Source organism: Acinonyx jubatus, chromosome B1, assembly GCF_027475565.1.
Source record: "Acinonyx jubatus isolate Ajub_Pintada_27869175 chromosome B1, VMU_Ajub_asm_v1.0, whole genome shotgun sequence".
NCBI classification, from domain to species: domain Eukaryota; kingdom Metazoa; phylum Chordata; class Mammalia; order Carnivora; family Felidae; genus Acinonyx; species Acinonyx jubatus.
Genome location: NC_069382.1, coordinates 146,091,149 through 146,114,129, shown reverse-complemented (window position 1 = coordinate 146,114,129; position 22,981 = coordinate 146,091,149). Strand labels below are relative to the sequence as shown.

Here is a 22,981-nt window from a genome sequence, read left to right as displayed (position 1 = left end):
TATGCTTAGAAATTAGGTATAGGAACAACATTTCTGAAATCTGAACCACATCATCTGGGACATGAACTATGTTATCCAAATAGTGGCACTGTGAGAAGATGATCTATGTTGTTCAAGTTGTTCAGGGAACAACTTGAAACCTGGAACACAGCAATGGAACACAGTGTCCTGAGTCAAATTTTCAACAAAGGGAAGCTGGGGCAGAGCTAGAAAATATAGTTTCAGGGTGCAAATAGCACTTCTTGGACCATGTTAATAGAGAGGGGAATGGAATTCTCAGCCACAATATATAGAGATTGAGTAGGGTAAGTACTTTGCGGTTCATACTAGTCTAGGAAAAGGCAGGAAGATCCTACAAAAAGGTAACAATTGGCCCTAACTTTAGGGAATTTGGAAGCTCAGAGTCAGGAGTGAAACTGAGACCTGATTAATGATGCTAAAAAAAAAAAAATCCATTTTAAAAGCACATTTTCTCCTTTATAAGTCCATTTGACTGCCCAAGTAAAGTCATAACTGACCATTTTAACAAATTACAGCTCAGTTCTTCCTCCTTCAGATTGGCAGTGTAGGCTCTTTAAATCTCTGTGCGGAACTGAAGTGCAGTTCCAGACATTTCCTTCTTGTAAATGGCATCAAATTTCTCATTTTGGGCCACTGTGAAGTAATTCTTCCAGTCACCTGTAGTCCCTAAAAATAAATAAGAAAACATGAAGGAGTAATATATTTCCAGTATGAGGGAAAAACTAATGTATACTAAAAGAAAAGGTTAGAAAAGAAAGACTTTCCTTGTATTTGGATACTTTAAAATGTCAGTTCTCTTTTATCGATAATTCCTTCCATCTAAAAGGTGGCTTATAACTAAACAGAACCTGAATTTTTTTGAAGTATACTTGACATCCAATATTAGACTCGTTTCAGCGTACAATATAGTGGTTCGACATTTCTATCCATTAAGAATGATCAACATGATAAATGAAGTTATCATGTTATTACAATGTAATTCACATTCCCTATGTTGTACTCTGCATCCCTGTCACTTATTTATTTCATAACCAGAAGTTTGTTCCTCTTAATCCCCTTCATTTATTTCGCCTATTCCCCCACTCCCCTCCCCTCTGGCAACCATCAGTTTGTTCTTTTATTTATGAGTCTGTTTCTGCTTTGTTTTGTTTAATATTTATTTTTTTTTTAATTTCACAATAAGTGAAATTGTATGGTATTTGTCTTTGTCTGTCTGACTTGTTGCACTTAGCATAATACCTTCTAGGTCCATCCATGTTGTTGCAAATGGCAAGATTTTATTTTATTTTTTATGGCAAGTAGAATTCCATTGTATGTATAAACCACATCTCCTTTATCCCTTCCTCTGTTGCTGAACACTTACATTGCTTCTATATCTTAGCTATTGTAAATAATGGTGAAATGAACATAGGGGTGCATATATCTTCTCAAATATATGGTGGTTATATTTTTAATTTTATTTTTAATTTTAACCTCCACACTGTTTTCTTCAGTGGCTACAATTTACATCCCAACAACAGTGTACAAGGTGTTCCCTTTTTTCCACATCCTCGTCAGCACTTGTTATTTCTTGTCTTTTTGATACTAGCCATTCCAACAGGTGTAAGGTGATATCTCATTGTGGTTTTGATTGACTTTTAAAGAATCATTCTGCAAATGATTAATTTTCTTGTCAAAATTTACAGGCTGTACAATAGTTTCCTGAACGAGATTCTTTTAGTGTTTCTGTTTGTCATGGGTCATAAGGTTACTTACTACTGGGCATTGGATCAATGGTCAGGGCAGATTTTATCTCATGAATTAATTTTGGAAACTATACAAAGGACTGGTCATCAGCAAAAACGATCCATGAACTAGAAAGTTGATAAGTATAATTTCCCATGAATTTATAAATGAAGATGGGATGACACCTGGAGGATCCCTGCTTTCCCTGAGTTCATTAGACTTATACTGTATTTGAAGTTTAGATGAAAAGAAGAATAGCATTTAAAATCAAATATATAACATCTCTGAACCATTTTTACAAAACTTTTGGGATACAAATTTACATTTATTTCTTATACTTGGATGCTTATAAATATTTATTTGGAAAATAAATTAATTTAAAAAAATTTTTAAAAGTTTAACGTTTTTGAGAGACAGAGAAAGAGCACGAGCAGGGGAGGGGTAGAGACAGAGGGGGTCACATATTCTGAAGCAGGCTCCAGGCTCCAAGCTGTCAGCACAGAGCCTGACGCTGGGCTTGAACTCACAAACTGTGAGATCATGACCTGAGCTGGAGTCAGACGCTTAATTGACTGAGGCACCCAGGCGCCCCCCAAAATAAATAAATTTTTAATGTACTACAAATGTGCTTGGAGATAAACATCTACTTTTGCTATTTTATAAAATATGAAGTATGTCCTATTGAACTGCAAGCTACATTAACTCAGGGTGACTTGATGAAGATTTCAAATCCTTTTATTGAAAAACATCCCCGTAAACAAGGTTTTTCCCTGGTTATTATACTTTGTGTTCTATGTTCACTCACTATGCTCTCTAGGGTTAAGAGCTCTTTGAAATGCAAGAGTAGTGTATATTTGGAACAGTACATCTGTAAATATGCCATTAAAAATAAAAAGCACGGATTAAACAATAAAGAGTTATATCTAAAGTATTCCAATGATCTTGTATTTTGAGTATTAATTATATAATATACATAAACACATTTGCTTCACAAGAGTAAGGGAAGTATAAATTTTTTTGACAACATAAATGCTGGTCGAAGCCCAGATTTTTCTGTTTTATTGCGATTTGGGACATAAGTATGAACATTGTAGATCATCTATCCTCTCCATACTACTTTTACTATTGTGTAACTAAATTATGACCTTGACTTAGACAACATGGCATCCTTCAAGACTGAGTGCGCCTGGCCCTTTGTTTATACATCAATCTGAACCCTGTTTAACATCCATTTACATGCATGCCTCTTGCATTGCATTATAAGCCTCTTAAAGCAGATGCATGTGTCATTCATCCAAGCATGTTCTAGAGAATACATGCTGCATTCAGGTGTTCATGAAGAGTGTTTCCTATACGCAAATGAATGAATAAATAAGGATTCTTTAAGTGTCTCTTGAGCGCATGAATGAATAAGTGGATAAACTATTTAGACTAATAAGACTTGTTACTTTTTAATGTATTATTTATGGTCAGAAAAAACATTCCAAATGTTTACATGTCATTTACCATAATCCTCCCCCAAAATTTATGACAGAGAGCTTGTTACTTTCTCCATATTTTCAGTGATGTAGCCAGACCTTTGGCAGATTGATTCAATGTATTCAAAGTCATAGATTCAGGGAGTGGAATAACCTGGATAAACACCAGATCAATCTGCCCTCAAAGAATATGTTCTTTTTTTTTTTTTTTTACCACTTCCAGAGCAGATGTAAAGACTGACTCTCCCATTAGACCAGCATGCACTCTTTTCTGTTTGAAGTTGGAGAAACATAGAATCCAGTTATGGAACTTATTTCATCTACCTCAATACCCTAATGAGATATCATGAGGTGGTACCAATTTTCATATGGCTGGGAATAAAACTCTCTTGGAAGTTACATTCAGATAATCTGACAAAATGACAATTTGCCTTATTTAGTAAAGGAGCATTTTTTTCGGATTTTTTTTTTCCTTTCTGCCAGCAAAATGTGTGTATGTGTGCATGAGTCTTTGTTTAGACACCACTTACAATGAAAATTTTACTTTCTAGAGGTTAGGTTTCTAGCATTCTAAATGTAATGCTTTTGAAAATAAAAAATAAAAAATAATTTGAAAACACCAACACTATCTGCTATTTTAATAACTAATAGAGAAAAATGTTTTAGAAAACAATTTAACCATGTAAGTCTTTGAAAATCAAGGGTTTTCAGCCACATGTTCATATGCACAGTACATTTTAGGGTTGTGTTTACTTCCTAGCACACTAACTGTAATTTTACCCCTTTCCCTCCCACTTCAATAAAGAATATTGAAAATAGAAGGTGACGTTATTAGGTGGATAACTTCTCAAATTTGTTAATAATTTGTTAAATGCATTATTTTTATCACTAATAAAACATCTCTTGACACAAATCCTGTACAAGAAGCCACAAGCTAAAATATTTGCTTCATTGGAATCAATAGTGAATGCCATATTCCTCTCTTGTCATCTTTTTAATTTAAATTTAGATTCCATGTTTCCTATAATTCAGATGGTATTTTTAGGGAACAGAATCTTCCCATAGGGTAAAAAAAAGTCCTTTCTCCTGGTGGATCCTTAACAAAGTGACCTCCGTTTTCTAAGTGATATGAGGTAGATGGTTCTGTATTGAGTGACGTTAACCAATTACTGAGGAAGAGAGGGAGGCCTATGCCTATTTAGGTAAAGATTCAAGATTTAAGAATAAAAATTTTGGAATGACTCACATGAGAACTGACAAAACTAGTCCCATTTAGTAGCAGAGTAAATAGGAGAAGAAATACACATCGAATACCCAAGGTATTCAGATAACAGGTTTATAAGCATTATTTCCTCTGGTAATTTCTAATCTAGTTCAGCAAATTTTTGTGGCAGGTATTTTTAATGTCCTTATATTACACATAAAGAAATTGGTGCCCAAACTGGCTAAGTAACTTGTTAGAGATCACAAAGTTAATCCTCATTTCAGAGTAATTCATAAGAAAGTGAAAAGGGAAATTCAATTCAGCAAAATACTTACCTTTACGCATAAAAGAGGATTTGCTGTGATCCATCACTGTACTTGGTATATGTGTGTAATTCACCAGAGGGTTGTCTTTCATCATTTCAAATGAGGTGTGATGGATGATCTTATCCAAGACCTCATCATTCAAATTCTTCTCTAGAAATCTCATAATCTTCTTGACTTCCTGCTTTGGATTCTATCAGTGGGTAAAGAGAGACATACCCAAGAAAATGGTTAACACATCATTAACATAATGTGAAAACTGTAATATTTATAATTTGTTTTCTTAAGTCTTGGTTCTGAATATTCAATCCACATTTTGTTGGGTCATCAATGTTTTTTAAAATTAATCATGAAAATGAAAAAATCAATAATTTCTGTTTGGGAAAAATAGGCTAGAAATATTTTGTTTATTCTAAATTTCATATTATATTCGTTTATATCAAAAGTAAAATAAGAACAAAGCTTGGCTAAATAGTAACAATATATGGAGGAAAAAAAGCAGCTATTTTAATTCAAGTTGTAATCAGATTTGAACAGTGAAAGTTTAGGGACTCAGTAGTATTTTTTTATTCTTCCTGGCTTTATTTATTTGTTCTTAATCAAAATTCCTTTCTTGTTTTTATTTTTATTAAAAAAAAATTTTAATGTTTATTTTTGAGAGAGAGTGTGAGCTGGGAAGGGGCAGAGAGAAAGGGAGACAGAATCTGAAGCAGGCTACAGGCTGTGAGCTGTCAGCGCAGAGCCTGACAGGGGGCTCGAACCCACAAAATGTGAGATCATGACCTGAGCCAAAGTCCGACTCTTAACTGAGCCTCCCAGACACACCATCCTTTCTTGTTTTTAATAACAATATTTAAAAACAAAAATAATAAATTCATGAACAACTTCAAGTATGTTTGCCATAGAGTCTTTATACCTTCAACCTTGCTTGGATATAAATTATCAAAAATAAACTCCCATGAAAGCGCAAAGATATCAAAACTTAAGTTATTCATGAATAATTGAGGATAAAAAGAACAAAATTTGATAAATGGATCACTTTCCGGATTCTAATGACATAAACTTAATATTTGTAAATTTAAGGAAGCTAAACTAAACTCTATATGGGTATGTCTAGAAATACTTTGAGAAGGTGATAGCTAAGCTGAGTTGAAAAAGGGAGTCAGAATTTACCATGATGTGTGGTCTGCTGAGGTGTTGGAGACTGCATTTCCAGTAGAGAAAACAGTCAAAACTTTTGGGGGTATAGGGTCTCATAATATGGTGAAGGAAGAAAAAAAAGGAAAGAGGTTGAAGTTTGGTCTGAGTTGTTCATAGGAGTGAGAGAGGGCTTTAAAACTGGAAAGATAAATTGGGGTAAAACTGAGAAAGTCCTTGGATGTCCTGTTGAAGGATTTGTACTTTATCTCTTATGCAGGGAAGCAACAGCATTTAATAATATGTCATTAACTGTATGTGTGTTCATGTACACACATACGTACATTTTGGCAGGGAGTTCCCTACAAGGGAAGGTCTGGCAATGTATTATATGTCAGACAATGAGAGCAGAAAGAGATGACTAATTAAGGGATGCTTGGAAGAAGTAAAAGGTCAGAAATGATGATAATGGAAACAGGGCCAAAGAAAAGTTAATAATGGTGCTAGGAAAACCACAGATGGACAGACAAATAGAAAACAGTTTCTATTAGGGATTCAAAGTGTTTGGAGAATAATCTGGCCACTGCCTAAATATCAATGAGCATGTTAGTTTATAGCGCAGTACAAGTGAAAGCGGGGTGCTGGCTCCTACAGAATCTCCTTCTGCTGTATTACTCTTTCACCTCATTGGTTAAGAATTTACGCAGATGCTCATAAGCCTGATGTAAATTACTGGACCTCTCTCTGAATTTTATTACTGATATGCAATTATAATTTTGTTCTATTGTTGATAGAATAAACTTCTTCATATAACATTGTCTAAAAATGACTGGTATGACAGGAGAAAAAGATCATCTATTAGTACTATGATTGTAGCACGTTTGAGTGGAATTAAAAATATGCTTATATTCATATAAGATATAAGATATGCTTATAAAGCTGATTGGGTCGGACCATAAATCAGTATGAACAAGTGGGTTTGAATAACACATTTTAGCTAAATAAGGAGATACATGGTTGACACAAAAATGTCATGTAGAGGACAACATGCTGTCAGACTCAGAATTTGGATACCAGCCCGGCCCAGAAAATGTACTTCCTCATCCCTATGGAGAAAAAGGACTATATTCAGAAGCTAAAATTGATCCTTTCATAAAGTTATTAAGGGCTATGCTGGGTCTAGAAAGTGAAGAAAGATAGAACAGAAGGACAATTTTCTCTCTTATGAATTCATGACTTAACTCTGGCTAATCAAACATTCATGGGATAGTGTCACTTTTTAAAAGTGTTTTCATAAGACCACTTCAGTGTCACAGCTGCATATTACCAGCAAATTGAAAAAAATTGCCTCAAGCCCTGTGTAAGTGGACAATAGTAAAGCTTAGACCATGAATTCTCTATGGGCTGCAAACAGATGTGATGGAAGATGGGAGCCTGGGCAGAGCAGAAAAATTCAAAGGACTCTTTTGGTTAAAATGTGAGAAGTACCCTGAGGCATTTTCAGAAATACTTGGATCAAGGGAAATTTTACATGGGGCAGGATTTCTGTTATAACAAGTAAAATTGGTGTCTCTAAAAAGCTTGTTATTACTGCTCATTCATTTATTTATTCATTCAAATAATCAATTATCCATACAAGTTATCCTATGAGTCCCTCCGTATATGTAAGGTGCTATATTATGTACTGTGAATGCAGCCGTGAAAATGATAGCTATTGTACCTTCCATTATGAATCTGAAAGGCTAAAATGTATCCTCATTTTTATGTCCAGATTTTTCAAATAGAGAAACTTGGTTTCCACATATTTCTCTGGTGTGTGTGTGTGTGTGTGTGTGTGTGTGTGTGTGTTTGCCTAATTTAAGTAAAATAGCCTCAGAATTGGGCTGGAACTATGCAGTATTTGAAGTAATAGTAGTTCATACAGGAAACTACATGAATGCTTATGAGTCTCCAAACTAAGAGGGATATAGTAAGAGAGTAAAGGAGAGGGGTACATTTCAGAGTTATAATAGATAGGTCATATGAACCAATGAGATACTCACAATAGAGTGGAACCATATCCACTATATGGAAGCCAATGAAGACAATATATTTTCAAACTTGAAAATTAATGGACAAATGACATCGTTAAGCAAAGAGAGAATAAAAGGAGAAAAGGTTTACGCGTTGGAGAGAGAGAGAGAAGCAAAATGAGTTTAGTTTTGAATGTGTTAAATTTGAGGGTCATTTTAACTAAAGCATGCATCTGAATTAGGGTGGAAGTTAAAATGGGGTTTTGGGGGATCATTAGCACATAAATAGTTTTGGCAGCAGTGGGCATGGGTATAATCACGAAAATGTAGCAAGCAGCTTAAAAAACAAAACAAAACAAAACAAAATTAAGTGACAGAGATCCACAGGAAAACCAGAAGAGTATGATAACTTGTTAAATGTAGGAAAGAATTTCAAAAAGAAAAGGTGCTCAAAATAAACACAATGGTGAAAAAGTATGAGAAGATAAAAATGTCATGGATTCACCACTAGAAGTCACTAATGATCTTAGAAAGATTTGAGTAAGCAGGCATGGAGAAGAGGCAAAATAATCGTAACATTTTTTTAGTCCATAGATTAAGTTGAAAATATGTATTACCCCTTGGCCCCAACCCTTTGGATGTAGTGGGAGAATTATCCAGAATGAATTTCTATTTACCTCTTTCATATCTTCATAGTGCAAGAAAAGTATTGGGTGTTCTTCCTTTTTCTTCCACCAGCTCTTAACATGATTAAACCAGGAACCATAGGCCACTAATACCAGAAAAAACAGTCTATTACCACAAGCATTCATCAAATTAAAGATTTGTTTCTAAACAATAAGCCAAATTGTACAAATGTTTTGTGGAATTTAGTAATCAAGGGAACTGAATATATAAGGCCAATTAAAAAAATAAATAATTATGAATGTACAATTAGATTTTAAAAATAGAAAGTACAAAGTAAATGTAAATTTCAAATGAAAGTGCTTTGAGCTCCAGTGGGTTTTACTTACCTCGGGTGGAAGAAAACTATCCTACTAAGTACTCATATTAATTATTTGTCTAAGTACTATTTATGTATAACAGATCTAACTAAAGATATGGGCATGTTAAGCAATTTCTGTCATAAGCAAGAAATGAGAGTGGATTTCTAACAACTGAAAAGACATTGGAGAAAATTTTCATCAAGCCAATGTAAAACACCAAATCTATTTATTGATGTCATAGTGTGATATTATAGTTGATCTAAGTTTTTTAAATGCTATTTAAATATACTTGTTACTGACTTTGAAAAGTGTTTTGATAAGAAAAGCCATACCAGTAATGGTTATTAGTATTATTAAAAATAAAAAAAATTATGTATTAATTTCAAGCCCAAGCATACCTACCATTTCCAGTCATGAACTTCTCCAGGTATTCTTGCCAGGTGCCAGGAACAGGTTGCAAATTATTCATTAAGTCAAAATGGTAATACGAAACTGCAACGTCCTTGGCATTTCGACCCATATAAATCATCTGCAGGAAAAAAAAAAAAGGAAGGAAACCACATGGATTTGAAATCCATGGAAATTAATAACAGGAAAACACTAGGGCAAATTAATGAAACAAAAGTCTGGTTCTTTTTAAAAATCACAAAATTAATGAACATCTAGCAAGGGTAATAAAAAAGAGAAGACACAACTAATATTAAGGAAAAAAACAGGCCGTATCACAACAAATCTTACAGCCATTAAAATTATAAGAGTATGAAAAGATGTTACACATCATATGTCATCAGGGAAATGAAAATTAAAGTGACAATGAGATATCACTCCATACTTATTAGAATGACCAATATCCAGAAAGCTGACACCAAATCCCGATGAGGATGTGGAGTCAGTGACAGGAACTCTCATTCATTGCTGGTGGGATTGAAAAATGATACCGCTACTTTGGAAGACACTTCGGCAGTTTCTTATAAAGCTAAACAATACTCTTACCTGCAAGCCAGCAATTGCACTACATGGTATCTACCCAAAGTTGAAAAATAAGGCCCACACAAAAACCTGCAAGTGGATACACAGAGCAGCTGTATTCATAATTACCAAAATGTGGAAGGAACCAAGATGTCTTTTAGTAGGTGAATTAGCGAACTGGAGTATATCCAGACGATGGAATATTATTTGGCACTAAAATGAAATGAGCTATGAAGCCATAAAAAGATATGGAAGAACCTTAAATGCATATTACTAAGTGAAAGAATACAATGTGGAAAAGCTACAAACTGTATGATTCTGACTATATGACATTTTAGAAAAGGTAAAACCATGGAGGCAATAAAAGATCAGTTGTTGCCAGGTTGGGAGGAGAAGGGGATGAACAGGTGGTGTATGGAAGGTTTTTAGGGCAGTGAAACTACCCCATATGATACTATAATGGTATATATATGTATGTCATTATACCTTTGTCCCAATCCATAGAATGTACAACACCAAGAGTGAACCCTAATGTAAACTATGAACTTTAGGTGATAATGATGCGTCAATGTAGGTTCATCAGTTGTAACAAATGTCTCACTCTGGTGGGAGCTGTTGAAACTAGGTAGCTATGCATGTGTAGGGGCAAGGGATATATGGGAAGTCTCTTTCCCTTCCACTCAATTTTGCTGTGAACCTACAATTGCTCTAAAAATAAAGTAGCTATAAAAACACAGTCTGTTCAAAGAAAGAATAAGAAGAGAATTATAAAACACTTTTCATTACAAAACTCAACAACTTAGAATTCCTCACACATCACAAACCAGTAAAAATCAGTGAGGTTGAAATAGATAATCAGAATAGCTCCCACAATTATTGAAGAAATTGAATTTCAAATTTAAAACTTCCCCAGAATCAAATATTCAGGCACAAATGTTTTACTGGAGAATTTTTACCAAATAATCAAATAAGAACTGACATCTTTATGTTGAGTTTTGGGAATAGGCCAGAACATCTAGAGACCGCTGGGGAATAACAGCAGCAATACTGTCCTGAGATGGGGATCCTGTTGCTACCTGCCTTTGGCAAACTTGAATACATAGGTTTAGATTGAAATATATGTATTTTTTCTTTAACCACTTTCTTATGTAGCTCAGTTCTCATAGTGACAAACAAAACATTTGAGCAATCACTATTTGTGTGATTAAAACAATAAGTTCACATTAAAAAATTGACTTGCAGGGGAACCTGGGAGGCTCAGTCAGTTAAGTGACCGACTCTTGGTTTTGACTCAAGTCATGATCTCACAGTTTCGTGAGTTTGAGCCCCACATCAGGCTCTGTGCTGATAGCATGGAGCCTACATAGGATTCTCTCTCTCCCTCTTTCTCTTTCCCTCCCCCACTCACACCATCTCTGTCTCTCTCAAGAATAAATAAATACATTAATTAATTAATTAATTAATTAAAAAATATTGGCTTGCAATGTAGAATATACCTTGCAGTTGTTCTCCCAGAAAGACTTAGGAAGGAGATCAATTGGTAGATGTGTCTTCACAAGCCGGGGTGAGGGATTCTTCTCTAATTGTTCTACTCCTGGGAAAATTTAGTTTGGTATAGAGATACATTAAAGTCTTCAAGGAGCCTGCATTTCCTGATTTTCTACAACCGGTTAAAATATTTTTGAACAGTATATAATGCTGCTAGATTTTAAACCAATCACAGATTTTATTTATCTGGATTCTAAGAGGCAATATTGCATCATGGTTAAAGGCATAGTTCTGAGGTGTTGGAATCCTAAGTCTGTCACTGAACTCATCATGAGATATTTGAAAGTATGTTAGTCTCTATGTTTCATTTTCTCCACCTCCAAAATGAGGGGTAATAGTATTGGATTTAGCAATTTGGAGTTTTATCATACCTTGCATTATTATAAATAATTACAAAAATATTTTCTGTATCTCAAAGAGATATCAATAACTAGTAATTCTCACATCAGCTATTATGGTTTAGACAATGTTATTTCTGTAGAGCATCTGCTGTTGCACCTACGTTTTTATTATTTCCTTTATGTGTCATATGTATATACATGCAAAATGAAAATGTTGTGTAATTTTTAGGTGTTAGCTGGACTCACTAAAGTCATACAACTAATATGTGGGAAACCTGGCTTCAAGTCTTTTTATAAGGGGTATGTGAATTTCCCTGAGATGGAAAATATCCATTTATTTTGTATATTCAGAGCTAGGAAGATCTCAGCATCCTGTATCTCACTACTTAAGCGACTTTGGTTAGTCTGAAGTCACTTCTGGGGTAAAGGCACACTCAGAGAATTCCTGACATAGACTAGGAAAGGCTGGGCCTATACTTTTAACTTACTATTCTTTTAATGCACTCAGTGGCTTTACCATATCCTAGATATATCTGTTAATGATGCTATTTCCTGTTCAGTCACCAACACTTAAAATCTCAATTATTGTTGTCTCCTCCTTCAGGTTTCATATCCAATAAAAAAGTCCTTTGCATTTTTTCACAATATTACTTATACCCAGTCTAACCTCTAGATTACCTGTTAATCCTACATTATCTTCCCACCTTTTGCATACAAGGCACACCTGCTCAAAATTGCAGCTGACTTACTCATTCAAAACAATCTTATGCTTCAGTTGTTTACAAAAAGTTATTACATATGCTAAAAAGCCACTGCATCTCTATTAAAACATCCTTTTAAAATGTTCTGTGTAAGGTTTATTTTTGTTTCATAGTTTATTACTTGTCTATTTATTTATTGTCAGTTCCCATGCCTCGTCCTCATTCCCACCCCAAACACACACACTCTAATGGAGATCCCACAGGAGCAGAGATCTAGCTTGCCTTGTTTACCAATGAATGTTCTGTAGAGAAAAATGTATAGCACATAATTGTCTTAGGAAGAATCTCTTAATTTTAATGTGGATAGGGTTGGCCAACTTAGGAAACAAAGATCAAGAATCTTAGTTAAATTTGAATTTCATGTAAACAACAGACATCTTTTAGTGTAAGTATCCTCCATCTAATATTTGGGATATACTTATGCTAAATAAAAGAGCTATTTATCTGAATTTCAGATTAAATTTGGTATCTTGAATTTTATCTGGAAACATTAGTTATACACCTACAAAATTCACTAAGTATTTCATTATGCTAATACTGACCTGATAGTGACAGTCACCTTACAAAGCATATAGAAATGAGAAATCATAATCTTCCATAACTCATTATTCCTCAATGCCCATGACATGAACTCTTACGTTTGTTTCTCTTATGAAGTTTTTCCCATAGCTGTTGTTCCTCTTCCCTCCCTAACTTCCTTAAAAGATTTCTCAACCTCTAGGTTGTAATTGTTTTACCACGTAAGGTCCTTCAAATGAACCCTTTATTGCACAAATGTGAATGTGGGGAATACGTAATGACATTACACACATTCATATTCAGGCTCCAGAGTCCATCTGAGTGTCATTTTACCTTCTATTACCTGCTGAACCTCACCTACTCACTCTCTGGTGATGCTACAAAGCCTCACTCCCTACTCTTAACCCCCATTTGCCATTAGTCATACCTGAGTCTCCCACCCTGATTATTCTGATTCTATTGCTTTTACATTTCATACTTCTTTATGGCTTTGGAGTCTGATCTCACTCTTGAACTCACTTTGTTTGCTTATCCCAGAATAACTCTTTTAGCACCAAGATTCAGCATTTGCTCTGACTTCAGGCAACCACACAGAAGGAATGACACCTTCCCTATTGGTTCTTCTCTGCTTGTGGAAGTAACTAACTCTGGTAGGATAGAGAATTTGGATTCTGCTCTTTAAACTGATATAAACATTCACCACCATACTTCTGTCTTTCTACCCCAGGTTTCCAGCAGCATTGGAGAGCTAGGTCTCACTTCTTAAGCCCTTCTCACTTGCCCACAAGACATCATACTCCTGATCCTCTCTTAGATCACTGAGCATTTCTTGAAAACTGCAAGCCCTTCTTTCCCCCTTTCATTGTTGTTGTTTAATCCCTGGACTGTAGCAAGGTCTTTTCTGCATCTAGGACTTCATACCTACTATTTCATCACCTGAAAGGTGTTTTCTCCAACTATGTGCATGACTTTATGTCTAATTTCAAAGTAGAGTTCCCTAAATATCTGAGCTAAAATAAACTCTCTTTTATAGAGCCCTATTCTTTGGATACATGAGCCTAATAGTATTCACATATTATTATTTACTTTTTTAATAACAGTATTACTATAAACTCCTTGGGAATAGGGTATTGAATTTACTAATCATTTTATAGCCCATAGCACAGTGCATAATTCTTTAGAAGCACTCAAAAAATATTTGTGGAATGAAGATGAATTGTATTAATAATAAATTTTGTGTTTGAGAGGCATTGGTACTTTACTTATTTAACTACAGCAATATCCTAAATTATGAGCTTATTAATCCAATCTATAAGATTCTATACAACAAAAGTAAAAAAAAGATAAGGAACATTTTTTATGTTATCAACCAAATATTTAGTTGTTTTCTACAACAAAATTCTTTCATCTTAGGCTATCATACCTGGATATGCAATGTATTAAACTACAGTTTCTCTATATGTATTGGTGATTGTACTGCTTGCAAAATTCCATTTTATGGCACCAAATTGACTCCATTTTCTTTGAATGGAAATTGCAAATATAATATTTAATGTGTTGTATAAATAATACTACCAAAATATAATTCCCAGCTGGTTTAAAATTACCTGAAGTTCTTAGTCCAGGGACGGCCATTTCCAACATTGGAACTTTAACTGTTATAAAATCCCGCTTACATTTTTCAACATCTCCATTATTTACAACCATGTCCACAATTTCACTAACCCAAGTGGTACCTGCGTTGAAAGGCAACATTTTGTATAACTGTTATTGAATCTGGAGGGAAAAAGTACCTACAGGGAGTTTGCCATCTTAATGCATTCTATTAGAAACTTAATTCTTCTTTCTGTGCCCCAAATGCTCATCCAAAATATACTCAAAGCCGATGGCCAGACTGACTGACAGGAATAATAATTTTATTTAGGATGATAATGATTTTATTCATTTATTTTTTAAAGTTTATTTACTTTGAGAGAGAGAGAGAGAGAGAGAGAGAGAGAGAGTACAAGCAGGGGAGGGGCAGAGAGAGAGGGAGAGAGAATCCCAAGCAGTCTCTGCACTGTCAGCATGGAGCCTGATGCAGGCTTCAAACCCACAAACCACAAGATCATGATCTGAGTCAAAACCAAGAGTTGACGCTTAACCGACTGAACCACCCAGGCACCTTTAGGATGATAATGATTTTGTAGAGAAGCCGATTTTCAGGAAACAAAGGCTAAAGTCAGATATGTATTTGTCAGGCTATAAAACTCACCTGATTTGGGGTAAGTGGCTATCACGATATCATCGGGTCTGCTGTGGAACTGTTCAATCTTTTCCCAGTTGTTTGTAAATGCATAGACCATGGGATAGCCATGAATCATCTTCAGGTTTTTTCTCATGATGTCGTTCGGGGAAGTCATTTTTATACCAGGTTGTACAAATTCTTAAGATACTGCTATTTTCTGACAATCCAGTCTTGGGAAAATAAAGAAGATAAAAATTAGAAGTTGAGTGACTAATGTTATTCTTAAGACACTGTTAGTTGATACAGAGTGAAATTGGCCTTTAACACACTCAGTGTTCAGAGATCTAAATACAAAGGGCATTTTTGTGGGTGTAAAGCTGTAGATTGCAAGAGAAGCAACTGGCTCAGTGACAAGCAGGACAAAGGTCTTTACTGGAAACCTTGGAAAGAAATGAAACAGCACATCTTAGAACTGGAAATCAGATTTTACAGAAATATGCTAAGAATTATATGGACTTAGGGTAAGATATATCTAACACTCATCATTACACTTCAGTTGTACCTCATTTTTCCTTGTAGGAAATCCATCATCTTTCTTACCTTTGTTCTTCTGTACATAACACCTCTGCTTTTTTGGTCTGCTTCTAAGATTTTCTTTTTTAATTTTTTTTTGAGTATAGTTGACACACAATGTGACATTATTTGCAGGTATACAACATAATGATTCAACTTCTCTGTACTTATCTATGCTCCCCACAAATGTAGCTACCAGCTATCACTGTAGAATGCTATTAAAATATCATGGACTATATTCTCTATGCTGGGACTTATCTCCTTGTGACTATGATTTTCTTTTTTTCTATCACTGGTTTTGAGCGATTGAATGATGATATGCCTTGGTATGGTTATTTTCACAGGGAGTATGTGTGCGTGTGTGCGTGTGTGTGTGTGCGCGCGCGTGCATGTTTTAGATTTATTGATCTTCTTGGAATTATGGGTTTACAGTCATTATTTCTCTTGTTCTTCCTTCTGAAACCTCAGGCCACGTAAATTTATTCATAGCTCACTGATGCTTTATTCATTTTAAAAAATTCTTTTCTCTCCTCGTGTTTCATTTTATTTATTTATTTTGAGAAACAGAAAGCATGAGCAGGGGAGGGGCAGAGAGAGAGGGAGAGAAAGACTCCTAAGAAAGCTCCATGCCTTCACCACAGAGTCCCATGCAAGGCTCTATCTCACAAACCATGAGATCATGACTTGAGCTGAAATCAACAGTCCGATGTTTAACTGACCGAGCCACCCAAGCACCCCTGTGTTTCATTTTAAATAACATTTATTGTTGGGGCGCCTGGGTGGCGCAGTCGGTTAAGCGTCCGACTTCAGCCAGGTCACGATCTCGCGGTCCGTGAGTTCGAGCCCCGCGTCGGGCTCTGGGCTGATGGCTCGGAGCCTGGAGCCTGCTTCCGATTCTGTGTCTCCCTCTCTCTCTGCCCGTCCCCCGTTCATGCTCTGTCTCTCTCTGTCCCAAAAATAAATAAAAAACGTTGAAAAAAATTAAAAAAAAATAACATCTATTGCTACGCCTTCATGGTCATTGACCTTTTCTTCTGCAATGTGGAGACGATGTTAATGCCACTTACTGCTTTTTTATCTCAGACATAGTTTTCATCTCCAGAATATCATTTTGGAAATGATTATACTTTTGTTATCTCAATTTCTTGAGCATATTGAATACAGTTAAAATGATTGTTTTAAGGCCATCATTTGCTAATTCTAACATCATGTTAGTTCTAGGTAGTTTTCAATTGAATATATTTTTTATTATGGTTTCTTTTGTCTGCTTCTTCACATGCCTTGTTTTTGTTTTGTTTTGTTTTGTTTCGTTTTGTTTTGTTTTTGGATGTCTGCTCTTATCTCCTTGTGGCCTGGGGATTCCTTCAAGGCAGTCATTTGGAAATCACAAGGTTCAATTTTTTTCCTGTTACTCCATCTTGCTTAGGAGCTATGATGGTTAACTTTATTGATCAACTTGAGTGTAGCATGAGATGACCAGACATTTGCTTAAATATCATTCTGAGTATTTCTGTGAGGGTGTTTTTGGATGACATTAATATTTAAATTGGTATATTGAATAAAGCAGATTGCCCTCGTAAAGTTGAAAGACTGAATAAAACAAAAAGACTGGCCCTCCCCCAACTAAGAAAGAATGCTTCTTGCCGGACAATCTTTGAACTGTGACATCAGCCTTTTTCCCGTCCTCACACTGGAACTAAAACATTTACTTTTCCTGAGTCTGGTAACTGACAGCTTTCAAGCTAAAACACTATCGGCTCTCCTGGTTCTTAGGCCTTCTCCAGTCTCACACTGGAATTAAATCATCAGCTATGCTGGATCTCCAATTTGCCAATTTATCCTGCAGATCTTGGGACTTGTCTGACTGTAAAACCTCATAAACCAATTAGGTATAATAAATCTCTCTATGTGTGTGTGTGTGTGTGTGTGTGTGTGTACATAATGTACATATAAAAAATTCCTTAGTAAACTGTTTGATGTAACTATCCTAATCATAATCATACTAACAATACTAAATCCAAATTAGAATCTCATTGCTCTGTTAAGTCTTCAAAAAAATTTGAATCCTAGGAGCAGATTATATTATTATTCTCTCTTCTCCAGAGAAACAGAACCAATATTTTATATATATAACATATATCTTAATATATGTTAAATTATATGTATATGAATTATATATATTATAAAAATTAATGTTATATATATAAATTTATTTATATATAATAAAAATATATTTATATATATTTGGAGAGAGAGAGAATTCATTATGAAGAATTGGCTCATGCAATTATAAAGACTGACAAGTTCCAGGACATGTAGATGGCAAACTGAGACTCAGGATAACCAATAGTTTAGTTCCAATCTGAAGGCCAGCAAGCTTGAGACCCAAGAACAACCAACGCTTCAGTTTGAGTGTGAGGACAGAAAAAAAAAAAAAAAACTGATGCCTCAGCTCCAAGGCATTCAGGTTGTATGAATTGTCCCTGACTCCCTGGAAGAGGAAGCCTTTTTGTTCTATTTAGGCTTTCAACTAATTGGATAAGGCACATTCACATTAGAAAGGGCAATCTGCTTTATTCAGTCTACCAGTTTAAATGTTAGCCTCATCCAGAAATACCCTCACAGACCTAGTATAATGTTGCCCAAATATCTGGGCTCCCTGTGGCCCAATTAAGTTGACACATAAAATTGATCATCACAGAGAGCTACTCACTAAACTTTGTTGAAGGGTTTTTTTTTTTTAAGTATATTTATTTATTTTGAGAGAGTGCAAGTATGTGCATGCAGGTATGGGTAAAGAGAGGGAGACAGAAAGAATCCCAAGCAGGCTCCACACTGTCAATGCAGAACCTGATATAGGGCCAGAACTCAGGAACCATGAGATCATGACCTGTGCCAAAGTTGGACGCTTAACTGACTGAGCCACCCAGATGCCCCTTTGCACTGAACTTTGTAAATAAAACTCTAGCTTTGCTTTTACTACTGTTTCTCATTTTACAACCCTCTCACCCCCCATCCCCAGAATGTAAAAATCCTAGAAATGGAAGGAAATGTAAAACATAGAAGTTATAGGACCCTTGGAACCTATTGTTCCATTTATTTTTGAGACTTGTAATAAAAAAATAATACATAGTATATATTACACATGAATAGAGTTTGAATTAACAATCTGAATTATATAGTATCTTAGAAGAACTCTTATTGTCACTAGCAAAATAACTATAACTAGACTTCAAAGATTGCCAACTAGAGGTTCTTAAATGGATTGATATATACATATATATATATATAATTTTTATCATGTAAATATTTTGTAAATAATTTAGTGATTCCAAAATTCCTTGAAGGAACTTTAGACAGTGATGAAGCTTTCAATATTTACTTGTATAATAGGAGCTACACACAAAATCACTAATTTAAAAGCTACCTGCTGCTTAAACTGTTATGCCTAAAATTAATTTGTATAGCAAGAAGTATGTTTTTGATTAGGAAAAACTTGTTAATACAATAGCCTGGTGTTTTAGAGGTAATTCTTCCACACATCCCTGAAAAATAGTCTAGAAGAGAGAAATCTGGACAAAGATTTCTTCATTTTACATTATAAGACATGTATTATATATCGTAATTTTATATATTATAATTAATAGGTATGCACACAAAATTAGTGTGTCTTTTTGTCTCCCCGTAAAGGTTGTTACTAAATCATGGGCTTGTCTTTAAATATATGGTATCTTGGGGTGCCTGGGTGGATCAGTCGGTTGAGCGACCAACTTCAGCTCAGGTCATGATCTCATGGTTTGTGAGTTCCAGCCCTGCGTTGGGCTCTGTGCTGACAGCTCAGAGCCTGGAGCCTGCTTCTGATTCTGTGTCTCCCTCTCTCTCTCTGCCCCTCTCCCACTCATGCTCTGTCTCTCTCTGTCTCAGAAATAAATAAACATTAAAAAAAATTTAAATATATGGCATCTTATGCTAGGAAAACAGTAAAAATAATCAGGATTTTTCATCTTTATTACTACTCATAAAGGAGCTGGGTCCTTTGGAGGCCTGAAGAACAGTATAATGATGGAAAAGCAGAGGTTTAGTATAAGTAGACACATGAATTTAAGGCAGATGAAATCCTAAGATGAGATGCCGATAAAAGCTGAGTGACCAGGGCATTTTAAGAAAACTATATTAAATATTCCATATTAATTTGTTGCTTTGTCTATGCTTCTCAATCATCTTCTATTTTGTGGTAAATATCTGGTTGCCTTAGCAGTCCCTTGTTAGTGCAGGAACAGAGTCTAGTAGAAGAAATTCTCTAGCATGAATTACTGTGGAATACATCAGCAGCCCCAAGAAGGGAACAAATAATGTGGTTGGTCAAGAACCCAGCAGAAGCAGGAAGTAGAAAGGAGTGAAATAGATTCTATAAGCTCTGTACTTGGAGTGAAGTAGATATTGAGTGAACTGAATGAGTGAATGATTAAAGCTGCATGTCCCACTTAGAATCTTCTAAGATCTTGGGGGTAGTGATACTTCTTAATTTGGATATACAGGAATGAGTGACAGCAGAAGGCAACATAATATATTTGGATATTAGACCTGAGTTTCACATAATAAATGAAACAGTTTTCCCTAAAACGTTTTGTTCCACTAATTTATTAGCCAATTATTTCTGCCCAGATTATATAAAGGTAACTATTGATCCCAAATATCATTCGAATGCTTATATATTTTGAATTAATTGAGGAAAGTAAGTAAGGCTCTCTTTTTCTTCTTTGGTTCCACAATAGAAAATTCAGTAGCACTATAACCCCACTACCAGCTCTTATTATGCATATAGATTATTATGGGAAAGCAAATAAATACTGAGGACACAGCACCCCCAATTTTGTACTGTCTGCTACAAATCATGTGGACAAATTCGTTCCCCACTTGGTGGGTGGTTAATGTTATTTCATACGTTTATAATATCATTCCTGGGTCCATTCATGTCTTCACTCATTCTTTTTCATTAAATCATTCATTTTGATTCATTTGTTCTATTTTTTAAAATATTTATGTAATCAATTCACAATTGCTATTCAAATACAGTTCATGTACAAGCACCATGTACTATAGGCATCACCTAAGAGCTTGTTAGAACTGTAGCATCTCAGGCCTCAACATAGAATCAAATTTATATTTCAACAAAGTTAAATTGTAATTTGTATGCGCAAGGTAATTTGTATGCACAGTAAAATGTGTAAAGCATGACTTTAAACCACTTTTAATCTACTCTCTAACAATATAGGGTAGATATAAATGATATATCAAACCGAATTCACGTCTTCTAGAAAACAAATTGTATCGACTGTGCTACCCACCCCAATGGCGAGTCTCACTTTCATTCTGTGGAAGAGATTAAGTATCAAGTGCAGAGACTCTGCTCAAAGACACACCACAAGTGAGTGGCAACCAGAAACAGACTTTGATTTATCTCATCCAAATGAGGGTGTTCATAATTTGTAAGGAAATTTTTCTCTGACAAAGCAGACTTGCCTCTGACCAAAACCTTAAGCTATTAATGCTGCAAAAATGTTGTCAGAGAAGCATGTATATGAGTAACAAGATGAAAATAAAGCAGCTGATTCTGAATACATACTAGTCACATCTGGAAAGTGGGTGTAACCAATTCAGGAATCTAGGAGTAGTAGTCCTGAATTGCACTGCCTTTGTGTGACCCACGGATAATGATGAATTCAGAATTACAGGGGGAGATGGATGCAGTGGGGTCAGGTTGGAAGACATAACGTAACTAATGTCACTGAGCCTGGTACCCTGGAAGGTGGTTTATGAATGATATTTAAAATTATAAAAATTAGTTTATAAACATCTTTTAAATCCTATCAGAAAGTGACATACAATTTTATGTGGTTATATATGATAGTCTACATGACATGACAGGTCTTCCTACTTGAGCAATAGGGAGAAAATTACAATATCTAGATTAGCTTTTAAAAAGATCAATGGTAGGGGCTCCCAGATGGCTTAGTTGGTTGAACATCTGACTCTTGATTTCGGCTCAGGTCATGATCTCAGGGTCATGGGATTGAGTCCTGCCTCGGCTCTGAGCTGGGCATGAGCCTGATAAAGATTCTCCCCTCACCCCCTTCTGTCTCTCTCTCTCTCTCTCTCTCTCTGTCTGTCTCTCTCTTCCTCTTGCCCTTCTCCTCTCCTTACCCATGTGTTATCTCTCTATCTCTCCCTGTCTCTCAAGAAAAAAAAAAGAGACCAATGGTAAAAAAGAGAAAAATGAAAAACAACTCCCCTCTTAGGAGAAACTAACTGAGATAATTGACATTAAAACTGAACGGTTCTTTTAATGAGAAAAGAATATTTGTTTCCATTTGTTTCACCCTAATGAAATCCAACTTTATTCCCCTATGAGGCATGCAGTTTCATAAGAAGACCCCCAATCCTGGCATGCTTCAGAAAAGTCCAACTGACCCTAGAAAAAGAAATGTGATCACGGAAAGCCCGAGAGACTGTGCACAGCATCAACAACAATACTGAGTTTCCTGTGGGAAAACTGGAATTAGGCAACAGCATTTAAATTGCAAACATGTGTTCAAAACGGAAATCACTAAAGAAGCCCAATGCTTTATGGCTGCAGGACAAAAACTTCAAGACAAGAAATTTTAAAACGCAAATTTTACCTCACAATTTAATCTCCTTTTTCAGTGTTTATTTTCAGTCAGTGGTGCTGGCACCGAAAAGAACCCTGGGAGCTGATGGTAGTCCCAGGATGGCAGGGCGAGGGAAGCCTGGGGAGGCTCACTTCTGAAGCCAGGACAAAAGCAAGTTCAGGATTGGCTCTGCATATAGTAGTCAGTGACTTTACAGGCAGTTAAGATACAAAAAGTTTGAACTACACACACATTCACACACACAGAGGCGGGCACTGCTGTTTCAACAGCTGACAGAACCAGGAAGTGCGGAGAAGGAAATGGATCAGGGTGGTGACCAGAAGTAAGCACAGTCAGATTGCCTGGATTTGAAGGTTTCCACAGGGATTCACAGGGTCTGAGAGAAATGCCTAGGGGAAAATCTGAAGCATCAGTGTATGTAAGCCTGTTGCTCCTCTTACAAGAATGTCTTCTAACAATTTTTTAAAATGCTTATTTATTCTTGAG

General features: G+C 35.5%; 1 protein-coding gene across 1 annotated transcript; it reads right to left on the bottom strand.

Moving 5' to 3' along the window:
* On the bottom strand, positions 1–22,695 carry SULT1B1 (sulfotransferase family 1B member 1). The gene is made up of 8 exons (XM_015074496.3): positions 22,505–22,695; positions 15,279–15,481; positions 14,632–14,760; positions 11,352–11,449; positions 9,289–9,415; positions 8,578–8,672; positions 4,764–4,944; positions 1–687 (listed from the first exon to the last, which is right to left on the bottom strand). Exons 2-8 carry the CDS (start codon positions 15,424–15,426, stop codon positions 575–577), a joined length of 891 nt encoding a protein of 296 aa, XP_014929982.1. The 5' UTR covers positions 15,427–15,481; positions 22,505–22,695; the 3' UTR covers positions 1–574.
* Positions 22,696–22,981: the final 286 nt, after the last annotated feature.